Source organism: Musca domestica, unplaced genomic scaffold (assembly GCF_030504385.1).
Source record: "Musca domestica strain aabys unplaced genomic scaffold, Musca_domestica.polishedcontigs.V.1.1 77, whole genome shotgun sequence".
Taxonomy (NCBI): domain Eukaryota; kingdom Metazoa; phylum Arthropoda; class Insecta; order Diptera; family Muscidae; genus Musca; species Musca domestica.
Window position 1 is genome coordinate 2,768,256 of NW_026712400.1, and position 13,292 is coordinate 2,781,547.

General features: G+C 34.6%; 1 protein-coding gene across 1 annotated transcript; it reads left to right on the forward strand.

The window, feature by feature from the left end:
• The first annotated feature begins 6,605 nt into the window (after window positions 1–6,605).
• Window positions 6,606–8,070, forward strand: LOC131806476 (foot protein 1 variant 1-like). The gene is made up of 2 exons (XM_059130588.1): window positions 6,606–6,793; window positions 6,856–8,070. Exons 1-2 carry the CDS (start codon window positions 6,734–6,736, stop codon window positions 8,068–8,070), a joined length of 1,275 nt encoding a protein of 424 aa, XP_058986571.1. The 5' UTR covers window positions 6,606–6,733.
• The last annotated feature ends 5,222 nt before the right edge of the window (window positions 8,071–13,292 follow it).

Consider the following 13,292-nt stretch of genomic DNA (forward strand, 5'->3'; position numbering starts at 1 on the left):
TTTCGGGAATTTCAGGTTTTTGAAATTTGGGTTTTGGTGGTTTCCTGTCATATTTTAAAGTTTGGCATGTATGACAATGATTAATACAATTTTGTATTTTGTTTTTCATGAAAGGGAAGTAGTACTCTCGTTTTAAGTGTGCATATGTCTCTTGAATACCTCTATGGTTATGGTTCATATGGTATTCATTAATTATTTTGTCTTGCTCATCAATGGTTCTTATGTCTTGTAGAATGTCCATGCATCGTACTAACTTAAATAGTTTGCTGTTTGCAAAGTATTTTGAGTAGGTGCTTTGAATTAATTTAAATGTATCGTCATCTGCCATAAGCGCAGAGACTTTATTTGGTGTTATATAAATTTGGAAAATGTTAGTCAATGTTTGTTCGTCGTACTTTTCTCTACGTATAGTCTTGCGTATTTTATTTTTAAATATTGTTTCTAAGGTTATTGGTGAGCCACCGATTTGAGTTTGAAATATAATTTGAATATTAAATTCGTTAATTGGTCTTTCTGATATCGGTATTCCATCGTCAACATTTTCGTCGGAGGAATGGATTGTTGTTCCTTGTGTACCATGGTTTGAGATGTTATCAACTGAATTAGTGTTTATATCGACATGTTCATTTACAGATAGATTGTCTAATTTAATACGACTTAGTGCGTCTGCGTTAGTATTTAATTTTCCTTTTTTGTAGATAATTTCATAGTCATATTCTTCTAGTTTTAATCTCCAGCGGATTAATTTTGAATTTGGTTCTTTTAGACTCATGATCCATGTAAGGGGCCTATGGTCGGTAATTATTTTAAATTTCCTTCCAAAAAGGTATGGCCTGAAATATTTTGTCGCCCATACGATAGCAAGTAATTCTTTTTCTATCGTCGAGTAATTTATTTCGCTATTCGATAATGTACGACTTGCGTAACATATAGGCTTGTCACTACCTATTGGTCCTTGGGAAAGTATTGCTCCTAAAGCAAAGTCGCTAGCGTCGGTGGTTAAATTAAATGGTTTTGAAAAGTCAGGATATTGGAGCAGTGGGTCGTTCATTAAAAGATTTTTGCAAGTAGCAAATGTGTTCAAATATCTCTCGTTTAATATTATTTTTCTCCCTTTCTTAAGACATTCTGTGAGGGGTTTCGTTAATTTCGAGAAATCTTGAATAAATTTCCTGTAATAACCGAGTAGTCCTAAAAATGATTTTATTTGTTTTTGTGTTTTTGGTATGGGGAAAGCTTTTATGGCATGAATTTTATCAGGGTTGGGTTTAATACCATCAGTGGAAATAACATGTCCGAGAAAAGAACATTCTTTCTTTAGGAATTCTGATTTGTCCAGTTGTATCTTAAGATTGGCTGTACGTAATTTACCGAGTACTTTTTTCAAGTGTTGTATGTGCTCCTCTAAGGAAGTTGAATATATAACTATGTCATCTAAATATACAAGGCAGACTGTCCCGATCAAGTCACTTAATACATTGTCCATTACCCTTTGGAAAGTGGATGGAGCATTTTTTAATCCAAAAGTCATCCTTACGAATTCATAGTGACCTCTATCGACAGAAAATGCTGTTTTACCAATATCTTTTGGGTGCATTTCGATCTGGTGAAAACCGCTAGCTAAATCTAAAGTTGTGAAGTAGAGACTTCTCCCCAATTTATTTAATATGTCAGTTATGTTGGGTATGGGATATTTATCAGAAACAGTTTTCTCGTTTAATTTGCGATAATCTATAACAAGTCTCCATTTTTGTATATTGCTCGAGTCTAATTTTTTTGGTACGATCCATATAGGAGCACTCCATGGTGAAAAACTTCTTCTAATTACACCTTGTTGCAACATTTTATCGATTTGTTTGCGTATTTCCTCTTTGTGTATGTAAGGGTACCTGTATGATTTTGTAAAAATGGGTTTGTCGTCAGTTGTCCTTATTTGGTGTTTGATTTGATTCGAGAATGTCAATTGTTCTCCCTCCTTGAAAAACACATCTTCAAAGCATTTGCAAACCTTCAGCAAAGCTTGTTTTTCCTCTTTATTAAGATGACCGGTCCTTATCGAATCTAAAATGTCATGATTATCATTCATACAGTTGTGTTCTAAACTGAAGTTATTAACTTCGATGTAATTCTGGTCGTTGTATGGTGTCGTCTTTATTGGTTGTTCAATGTATGCAATTTTATCATGTCCAGAAGTATTAACTATTTCCACAAGGCTGTACCACTTTTTAGAATGATACAGTCCCTCTGAAATAAAGAGGTCAGAACCCAAAAAAGTCCTTGGGAGAAAAAAGCTACCATTTTGTGTGTCTACCGGTACATTAATAACAACTCTGGAAGAGCTTGGAATAATGAATTTCTCAGAAGTGAAATTGGGTTTGAGATGAATAGGTATGATGGCTTGACTTGTTACTAGAGTTTTGTTACCTAGGTCTATTTTAGCTTTGAGAAAATCTAATATGTCCAATCCTATTAGTCCATCGAAATAGTTGTGAAATTTGAAGACAAAAAATTCTGTATCTCCTTTTTGTTTGAATTCCGTAAATAAGGGTAGTTTAATTTTTTTGTCCAGTGAGTGTTTAGTTAAAATTGTTGTGATTGTAATTGGTTTGCAAGTCATACACTCTTCGTCATTTACAAATTCTGGGTTTATGAATGATGACGATGCTCCAGTATCTATTAAAAATTTCAGGGGTCTACCAAATGGGGAGGATATGTTAATATAGGGTAATGTGTGTCCATGTTTGTTAATATCTAAGTATCCCGTTGGTGTGGGTAGGCATTCATATGAAAATTTTCATTATCAACTATTACATTTTCGTATTCCGTTCTAATACCATTATTTTGTTGGTCTTTTAGATCGTTCATGTCATTATCATCATTTTGATGATAAGTGTAGTTTTGTTCGAAGTCATTGTCATGTGTTTGTCCGTGGTAATATCCGTCTAGATCATTATGGTAAGCTTGAGACACATTGACGTTGTTTAGGTACGATGTCTGTCTCGTTTGTGTAGTCATAGGTTTTCTTAAATGACTATAACCAGAACTAACATCCATTGGTTCTGGTGGTGGTAAGGGTTTGGTCGTAAGCTGTTGCTGCCTGAAGTTGCTGAATTTGCTCTGTCCGGACCCATTGTGAGAAAAGGTATTTCCATTAGGTGCTTGAGGTCCCTTTTGTGAAAATGCATTAGTTATTGGATTATATTGATTTCTTCCCTGAGTATTAACCGTGTTTTGGAATCTATTTATATTGTTTTGTGCGTAATGGTGAATTTGTCCGTGTGTAAATCTATGTGTGTTATTCATATTTGGTTGGTAATTACGAGCAGGGGCATAATTCCGTGTATTCTGTCTATACCTTGGTTGGTAGAATGGTTGGTTGTAAGTTAGTCTTCTTGAATATTGTATATTTTGTTCCTGAATGCAGAATGTTAATGCTTCATCTAATGAATCGGGTCTCATAGACCTAATCATTGAGCCAAGGGGTTCTCGGAGGCCTATTAAGAATGCATCTAAGCACATTTTAGCGTTAAATTCGCGCCTCGAGTTTATGACATGTTTGTTAGTTTCATGAATTGATATATTATTATTTATTGCTGCCTGTAGCTCTATAACTGAACCATAAAATTCTTGCACAGTCTGATTAGTTTGTCGTAAATTGTGGAGTTCACGCACAAGGGAGGTTTCACTCCTTTTATCCGAATATTTAAGTATTAGATTCACTTTAATTACCTCCCAAACTAACGGAGTACCGGATGAATTAAGTACTTCATTAGCTTCTCCCACTATTTTGTTTCTGATGGCTCTAAGCACTACTGTTGCTTGGTTAGAACCATCGATATTCGCTAATATTCTTAAAATCTCTTCAACGTTTTCTAAAAAATCATTTAGTTGCCTTGGATTTCCATTAAATGTTGGTAAATCTTTTACGGCATCTGGAATTTTTAATGTTTCGTATGCTTGAGAGGATTGTGACGGTTGTTGAGATTGTAGCGCCTGAGGGGCACTAATGTCATTAACGGTAGTCATTTCTTGTTGTTCCGGTATTGCAGTTAAGTATCGAATAGAATATGGTCTTGGTCTTAGTCTTCGCATTTAATATAATTACCCTTTTTATTGATTTGAGATATTTTGATTAGCCTTTTTCTTTATAATTGAAATATTTCTTTGCTTATTTCTGTTTTATATTTTATAAAGTAATATAATAGTGATAAATATTATAATTTTCTTAAAATAATTACCCTAGTATTATCATTATAAATAATTTCATTGTAGATTTCCAAGGTTTTTTTATCTGCTTCTTTCCTCCGATGTGACCTGTATAAGTTGCTTGTAGATATGGACTGCTTCAGGACTATTTCTTGTTCTTCACTTGTAGTTGTTGTTTGTTGTTTTAATTGTTGCTTGTTTTTGTTTTTTTTTTTTTTTTTTTTTTTTTTAGTTTTTTTTTTTTTTGTCGTTTTTGTTACGGTTGTTGTTATTGTTATATGTTATTAACTTTTTAATTGTTATTTTTAGTTGATTTTCCTTTTTTTTTTTGATCTTCACTGTATTGTTATTTGTTTTTGTTAGTTGGTTTTTTTTCCTTGTTTTATCTGATCTGATCCACTATGACCGTATTATTTGTTGATATTCCTTCAACGATTTTCATTAAATATTTATTCCAACCAAAAAGATATTCATTCTCTCTGGATGGTAATATTTGTTGATATTCCTTCAACAAAATATTATTTATGAATTTATATATATTTTTTATTTAAGATATAATTTGTTGATATTCCTTCAACAATTTTTATTAAATATTTATTCCAACCAAAAAGATATTAATTCTCTCTGGATGGTTATATTTGTTGATATTCCGTCAACAAAATATTATTTTTGATTTTAAATATATATTTTTATTTAAGAGATATTCCTTCTCTTCTTATAGTAAATTGTTGATATTCATTCAACAAAATACTATATTGTATTGGCACTTGATTTTCTCGGTTGTACGGACGTAGGTTCTTTTTTTTTCCGATTGTTGGCGCACGATTTTTCTCCTTAAGGATTACTTGATATACCGTCAAGCCTAATTAATTTAATATATTTTTTTTCTTCACCAAATTTTTCTTAAAAAAAAATTTTTATGTCCTTTAAAGGATAGTTCACTGTTTTTTCCACAATTAACTTGTCACTGTTTTTTTTTTGGGGTTTTTTTTTTCCTGTTTTAAGGATACATTTATTTAATTATATATTTTTTTTCACTTGAGAAAGACCGCACCAACAATGGCCGTACGACTGCGCCAGTTAACTTCCGTACCGCCGAAAAATCAGAAAACAAGAATTATTCTGTTTTAGATGCCAAATACAACTGATGCTTTATTCAAAAAATTCTTATATTTAAGCGATTTTACAATTATTGATTTTTCTTAGAGTTAACAAAGAACAAAGGAACATAAAATCTAGAGCTATCAAGAAAAATACTTAAGCTAAAAATTTGTATTGGGTACAGTAAAAGTAAACATTTCTTTTTGGGTTATTTCCGTCATAGTTTTATTACTAGTGTTGTTATTGTGATGTTGAAGTGGAGAATTATTGCTGACGAAATAATGTCAACAATATTGGTGTTAGCTCTTTGGTGCTTATGACAATGTTGTAACTAATAATGATGTTAATAATAATGATATTAATAATAATGATGTTAATAATAATGATGTTAATAATAATGGTGTTAACAATAATGATGTTTTTAATAAATGAGGTTGTGGTTGAAAATAATGAACTTAATAATAATGTTGTTTATTGGTGGCTGTAGGTAACTCGCGAGCTTACTTCGGGTTTTATGATTATTTTGGTTATTTAAAACGATGACCTTTTGTGGGAGAGGTACCAGAGTGAATGGTTCCATGTCTACCATTTTTATAACGGATCTTGTGTATATAGAAATATCGAGATGAACCAGGTGTGAATGGAATAGGATGTTAATTTCGCGTTTTTTGAGTTTCATTGATATTTAAAAGTTTGACCCTCTATGGGTGTGGTACTTGATGGAGTTTACCAATACTGTCCATTTTCGCACCTGACGTAGCACCGATGCAAATGTTGGGATTTGTAAAGTTTGAACAAAAACGGATCATCCTTTCTCTTTCTGCGCAGTAAAATATGTGAACATTTTGTCGTTTTGTGGGAGAGATACCATAAGGAGTGGACCGCTATTGCCCATCTCCGAACTCAATCTAAGTTTGTTAATAAAATTACGATGTACTAAGTTTGGACCAAATTGGATACTCCCTTCGAGAGTTATCGTGTGCAACAGCCAGACAGACATCCCTAGATCGACTCTAAAAGTCCTGAAGCTGATTTGGTCTAAAGTGAATTAGGGGCTAGAATTGTTATTTCGATGAGGCACGTTTTGGCCGTATCAAATGATATGCACCCTCTGTATCCAGGCTGAGGGTATAAAAAATTAGTAATAAATAAATAATATTCGTTTAAATTTTCAGAAAAAAAACTATTTCAAACAGTTTAAAGAAACCATATAATTTGTCATTAAAGAGGGTACATTAATTTCGTTTCGGTCGCCCATATTTAAGTTAACAATATATCAAAGTGACAATTTAATCTACACTTCACAGAAAAAAAGACAAATGTGCGAGATATCATGGAACCCATTGATATCACTGATATGCTTTCGATTCAAAAACTAGCAAGCGATTTGATTTTATGAAGAGTGTGCGGCAGTTATCAGGCGATCATGAGGGCATTGACATTCTTTTGGTTAATAATTTTTGTATTTTGCTACAACAAACTTTTTGTAAGTTTTATTTAGTTAAATGTAATATTGTAATAAAAACTTTTTTGTTTTTCTTTTTTTAGACAAATGGCTATATCGTAGTTGGTGAAAACAATGCAGAGCAATATAAAAATGCGGAAAAAAGAAAAATACTAAAAACCTTAGCAAATTTTATCTGGAGTCCATGGGAAAAGTACTCTACCCCCATGCCATGGGACACTACGAAAATAAAACCCTGGGAAAATTATACTTGGAGTCCATGGGAAAACTTCACAACTTCGATGCCTTGGGACAACACGACTTTCAACCCCTGGGATAACTATACTTGGAATCCATGGGAAAACTACTCTACTCTCATGCCTTGGGTGAATACGACCTTAAAACACAGGGAGAATATCACTTGGAGTCCATGGGAAAACTTCACAACTTCGAGGCCTTGGGACAACACGACTTTCAAACCCTGGCAGAACTATACTTGGAATCCATGGGAAAACTTCACAACTTCGATGCCTTGGGTTAATGCGACCTCAAAACCCTGGGAGAATTACACTTGGAGTCCATGGGAAAACTTTACAACATTGATGCCTTGGGTTAATACGACCCTAAAACCCTGGGATAATTATACTTGGAGTCCATGGGAAAACTTCACAACTTCGATGCCTTGGGTTAATACGACCCCAAAACCCTGGGAGAATTACACTTGGAGTCCATGGGAAAATTTCACAACTTCGATGCCTTCGGTTAATACGACCTTAAAACCCTGGGAGAATTATACTGGGAGTCCATGGGAAAACTTCTCCACTCCCATGCCATGGATGAATATTACCACAAAGCCCTGGGAGAACTTTACCTGGAGTCCATGGGAAAACTTCTCCACTCCGATGCCGTGGATGAACATGACCACAAAAGCCTGGGAGAACTTTACCTGGAGTCCATGGGAGAACTTTTCCACTCCGATGCCGTGGATGAACATGACCACAAAAGCCTGGGAGAACTTTACCTGGAGTCCATGGGAGAACTTTTCCACTCCGATGCCGTGGATGAACATGACCACAAAGCCCTGGGGGAACTTTACCTGGAGTGCATGGGATAACATTTCCACTTCTATGCCTTGGATGAACATGACCACAAAGCCCTGGGAGAATTTTACCTGGAGTTCATGGGAAAACTTCTCCACTCCCATGCCGTGGATGAATATAACGTCAAAACCCTGGGCGAACTTTACCTGGCGTCCATGGCAGAACTACTCCTCTCCGATATCTCGGGGCAATTTTACATTAAAATCTTTTGAGAATTGAGAATTAAATTTGCAGTCCATGGGAAACCAATGAACTCTAATGCCCTGGCGCAATATGAAACTTAGGAAAGAAAATCGCCTTTATTTTCGATATATCAACATCAAATATAAAAACTAATTATATAGTATAATTATACAAGGAATCTAATAGGAAACCTAAATATTTTTAAAATATAGAAATAGCCATTTTGAAATAAGCTTATGTAGTAACATGTTTTGATAATGCTATAAAAAAGTATCAGTCGGTTTTACCGACAGATCTCTACCCTCAGATGTGTATTATTTAAATATGTTTTAACTTCTGTTATGATTATTCAAATTTTTGACCCTCTATGGAGTAGGTTCCGAAGGAATGGGCCAATATTGTCCATTTCGTATCGGACATAAATAAATATGATATAAATATTGCGAAGTGTGTATGAGATATGTGATAATTTGTAGAAAATGCTGAAATGTGCATAATGTACCAAATATAGTCGACCGAATTATTCCATTTTTATACTTCACCTAATACAGATAAACATATTGGGAAAAATTATAAAAAAAATCGAGCATTTATATTCTATATTAAGCGAAATCATAAATTCCAAACTCATTTCAGGTCTCTTGTTCAGAGAAATATTTAGACATAGCAAGTTGCAAATTATCGCCGACTTGTTTAGCAAGTTATGGCAGATAAACGTTTGAAAATTGTTACCCTACGTTTGAAATTTGAAGAGAGTTGGGTGCTTATTTCGTTTTTTGTTTTTCAAAATTTTGAGCACTATATGGTGGAGGTACCAGAAGAAATGTTGCGACCTCTACCATCTTTGATAGAAATATTGAGTTGTACCAAGTCTGAATGGAATCGGATGTTAATTTCGGGTTTTATGATCATTTAGGTTATTCAAACTGTTGACCCTTTGTGGGGGAGGTATCAGAAGGAGTGCACCTATATATCACATTTTCATAGTAGATCTTGTGTTGGTACAAATAATGGGATGTGCAAATTTCAAGAGAACCGTATGCTTATTTCGGATTTTATAATAGTTTTGTTTATTCAAAACTTTAACTCCTTATGGGGGAGGTATCAGAAGGAATGGTCCGATCTGTACCATTTTTATAACAGATCTTGTGTTGATAGAAATATTGAGATGTGCCAAGTCTGAATGGAATCGGATGTTAATTTTGAGTTTTATGATCTTCATGGATATTCAAAACTTTGGCCATTAGTGGGGGAGGTTCCAGAAGGAATAAACCCATGTATTTCATCTTCACACCAGGCCTTGCGTTAATAAAAGTATTGAGATGTGTATAATTTGAAAACAATCAGACTCTTGTTTCGCATTTTATAAGAGTTCTAATTATTTCATTTTTTTTTTCAGATAAACGTTTGAAAATTGTGACCCTTTGTGTGGGAGGTACTCGATGTAGTGCAACGATATTGTCCATTTTGCACCTGACGTAGCACTTGTACAAACATTAGGATTTGCAAAAGTATCCATTTTCTTTCGGTGCAGTAAAATATTTTTTTTTGAACATTTTTACATTTTGTGGGCGGAAGTACCGGAAGGAGTGGAAAGATTTTGTCCATCTCCGAACTCGATCTAAGTTTGATAATAATATTGGGATGGACAAAGTTTGGACAAAATCGAATACTGCCTTTGAGAGTTATCGTGCGCACCATCCTAGTTCTGAAACTGATTTTGTACAAAGGGACCAAGGGTCTAAGACCGTTATTTTGATGAGGCACGTTTAAACCGTATCAAATGATAGATATCTCTGTAGCCATATGGCTATACTTGAAATCGGGGTACACCCATTTAAATTTCCTATTCGCTTTACTATTTTGTTTAGACCGCATATTGTATTTCCCCTTTTATATTTGCATTTTGAGTTCTCATTACACGGATTATTACCATATGACAGAAGTAGGTCTACGACTTAGTATGAGCCCCATACAGCTTTGTCAGTCATTTTTGTTTGTTTGGCTACACGAAGATGTAGGCCTAAAATTTTCTGTCATAGGATTTAGTACCCAGTAGGAACTCCGAATTACAAATTTGAAACATTTCCGGTTAAAAGTGCGAAACAACTTATCAAAATGCCGAATATCTTGAGGTACAGTTATATGGGGACTGTATCAAAACTTGAATTACATTGGATAGTTCTAGGCAAAGATATTTTTACATAGTGCGCAAATATGCTGCCAATTTTCGGCAAATTTGGTTTAAAATTGTGACCAAAACCTTATACAGGCGTACAGATGGACGAACATCGCTATATGGACATAGATTTTTATACTGATTTAGAATATATACATTTGTGGGGTGTAAAATGTATATTTCGAGGTGTCGTAAACGGAATGACAAACTCAATATACCCTCTATACTATAGTGGGGGGTATAAAAAATCTCATGCGATATAAAAAAAATAGAAAAATAAATATATTTCTATTCACACATTTATTGACTTATTTTTTGGATTTAATCCTCTTCTGCCTGACAATGGTGCGAAATCAGACCATCCGTTCTCGACTTATAAGCGTAGTAATTAATATAACTTTTTATATACATAGATGTTGACCCTTTGTGGGAGAGGTGCATGATAAAGTGGGTCGATACTGTCCATTTTTGCACTTGACATAGCTCTGATCCAAATATTAAGATTTGATTATATTCTGTGAAAATTGTGGAGGTACCAGAAGAAGTGAGTGAGGGTCCAGAAGGAGTAGACCGATATTGTCCACCTCCGAGTTATAATAATTTGGGAGTCAAATTGGGAATAAATGTGGGTTGGAGAGCATGTTTAAATTAGAGCAAGAGAAAGGCAGAGCGAATGTAACTGGAGTCGGACTATAAAAGAGATGTTTAGGAATCAGTGACAATTTCCCTTTAGTCAAGATTTCCAAAAAAGGTAAGCTATGGATCCCCAACAGGTCGACGTTTTTGTACTTTTCCTGGAACTGGTCAAAATTTACACGACCCTTTTGGGTCCACCTCCTCGTACCTCCACGGGAACCAAAAGTGGCATATGACAATTTCGGGGAAGTACGAAAACGTACGTACTATCTATGTGATCTTTCTGAAAATTTCGATCAGTTCTGGTGAAACTTATAATCAGTTTCGAGACTGGTAATAAAACGAGAACCTAGGCGATGTTTTTGTGTTTGTTTCCTACTAGCAAGTGCCCGCTACTACGTCAGCGAAAAGTCCACCTTAAAATTTTCGATTCGTTCCTACAGTTGGTGTTAGGCTTTTTATAATGATGCTAATATAGATTTTGAAGTATTATGTGACATATTTTTATTTTTTGTGAATATTTTGCAATATTTTTTCAACTTACAATACAGGTTGGGGTTATTATATACAGATTGCAATTATCGTCCGATCCTCACGAAAATTTTCGCACGTTTTAGGCTCAGAAGGGCTAGATCTATTGTTTTCATAGATGTTTGGGTGTTGAAATGGACCAACAACTAAAAATGTTCCTGATTTTGTTCCGTTATAAAGGTCACAAATAGTAACCAAAAGACACGAAAACTCGAATGAAGTTAGAGTTAGGACAGCGGAAGAATGGACTACCACTTTTGTGTGAAAAAATTCCAACATTACTTACATGATCGCAAAATATTGAGGGGTTTAAATGAACCAAAAACAGAAAAAATTTCCTGATCACACAATAGAAGCCAATCGACACGCCTGAGAAGAGAGATAAGGACAGGGAAGAATTCTAGCATTTTGGATGACCAGTGGATTATATATATAGCTGTAAAATGGACCACAACAACTAACAGCACGATGGAGTGCGTATATATTGGGCAAATGTCCCTGGTCACAAAGCTAAGGATAATATCTGGGCAGTGTTCCGTAACATAATTTCAAAAGCGAAATCTTCCAAAATAGTTTTGGACATAAAGGGGCTTCTAACATGTTGTAGTGTTGTAGGGTATCACATGGTCGGCCCCGCACGGCTATAGAATTTGCTTACTTTTTTGGTAATAAAATGTACAATTTGTTCGTCTCCATATGTAAACCCTACAAACCGACAGTGACCTAAATATCAACTTTCAAGGGCAAAGTTAGTACCATTTGGTACTTTTCGAACAATCATAGTACGCATTACAAAATCCATCTCTTTCTCTCAAAATTGTATACCAACACTGACTTCCATATCAAGATTCAGATTTTAAGCTATATCCCATCACGCAATACGAAATTTAGTAACATTTAGTTCTCTTCTCCATATATCTACCACAGATACCAACAGTGACCTTAATTTCAAATTACAGGATCACAGCTCTTTAATATCCCCTGTTACCAAATTTAGTACCATATAGTACAAATATAGTACGCATATCCAAAGCCAGCTACTTCCCTCAATAATCGAGAACAAAAGTGGCATTCATATCAAATTTTAAGATGTAAGCTCTTTTACTTCACCCTATACCAAATTTAATACCATTTAGTACCATTCGTATAATTTTTGTATTCTTTTGCAATGGCGTTCCATATCACCAATGTCTACATCAAAGTTCTGTATGTTGAATCCATTCCTTCACCCAATATTAAATTTAGTACTTTTCGTACAGTTACAGTACACCTTTCCAAAAACAACTCCATATCTCAATTCCAGATGCGAACACAGACCCCACTTTTACATTTAAGGATTCCAGCCCGATCACGTCGCCCGATAACAAATTCAGTACTATTTAGTACTCTTCGTACAATGATGCTACACATTTTCAAAACCATCTCCAACAGAGACTTCAATATGAACTTTCGAGATTAGAGATATTTCTCTTCACTCAATACCCAAGTACCATTCAGTACTTTTCGTAACATTATATCACACCCCTTCCAAAACCATCTCCATACCTCAATTCCAAATACCAACAGAGACCTTAATATCAAATTTGTGGATTCCAACTAAATTTCAAACACAGGTGCCATCAGCAATCTAAATATTAAATTTCAGAATTTTATTTTAATTCCTTAATCCAGTACCAAATATAGTACCATCACAACCATCCATTTCAAAACCATCTCCATATGTCCAGGCTACACATGAACAGCGACCCTAATACCAAATTTCAGATTTCAAGCACCATATGTTCACCGAACACCAAATTGTACCAAATTTAGTACTCATAAGTACTAATGCGATAGTTCAAATCGAATCGTCGAAAACTACCTCTATATCCGAGACCTACACTCCGCCAATAGGATTCCAGCTCCATCCGCT

Excerpts from the sequence above, each read along its gene's own strand:
- LOC131806476 (XM_059130588.1), top strand. The coding sequence starts at position 6,734 with ATGAGGGCATTGACATTCTTTTGGTTAATAATTTTTGTATTTTGCTAC. Across the intron at positions 6,794-6,855 it reads TTTGCTACAACAAACTTTTT|ACAAATGGCTATATCGTAGT; the intron begins GTAAGTTTTATT and ends TTCTTTTTTTAG.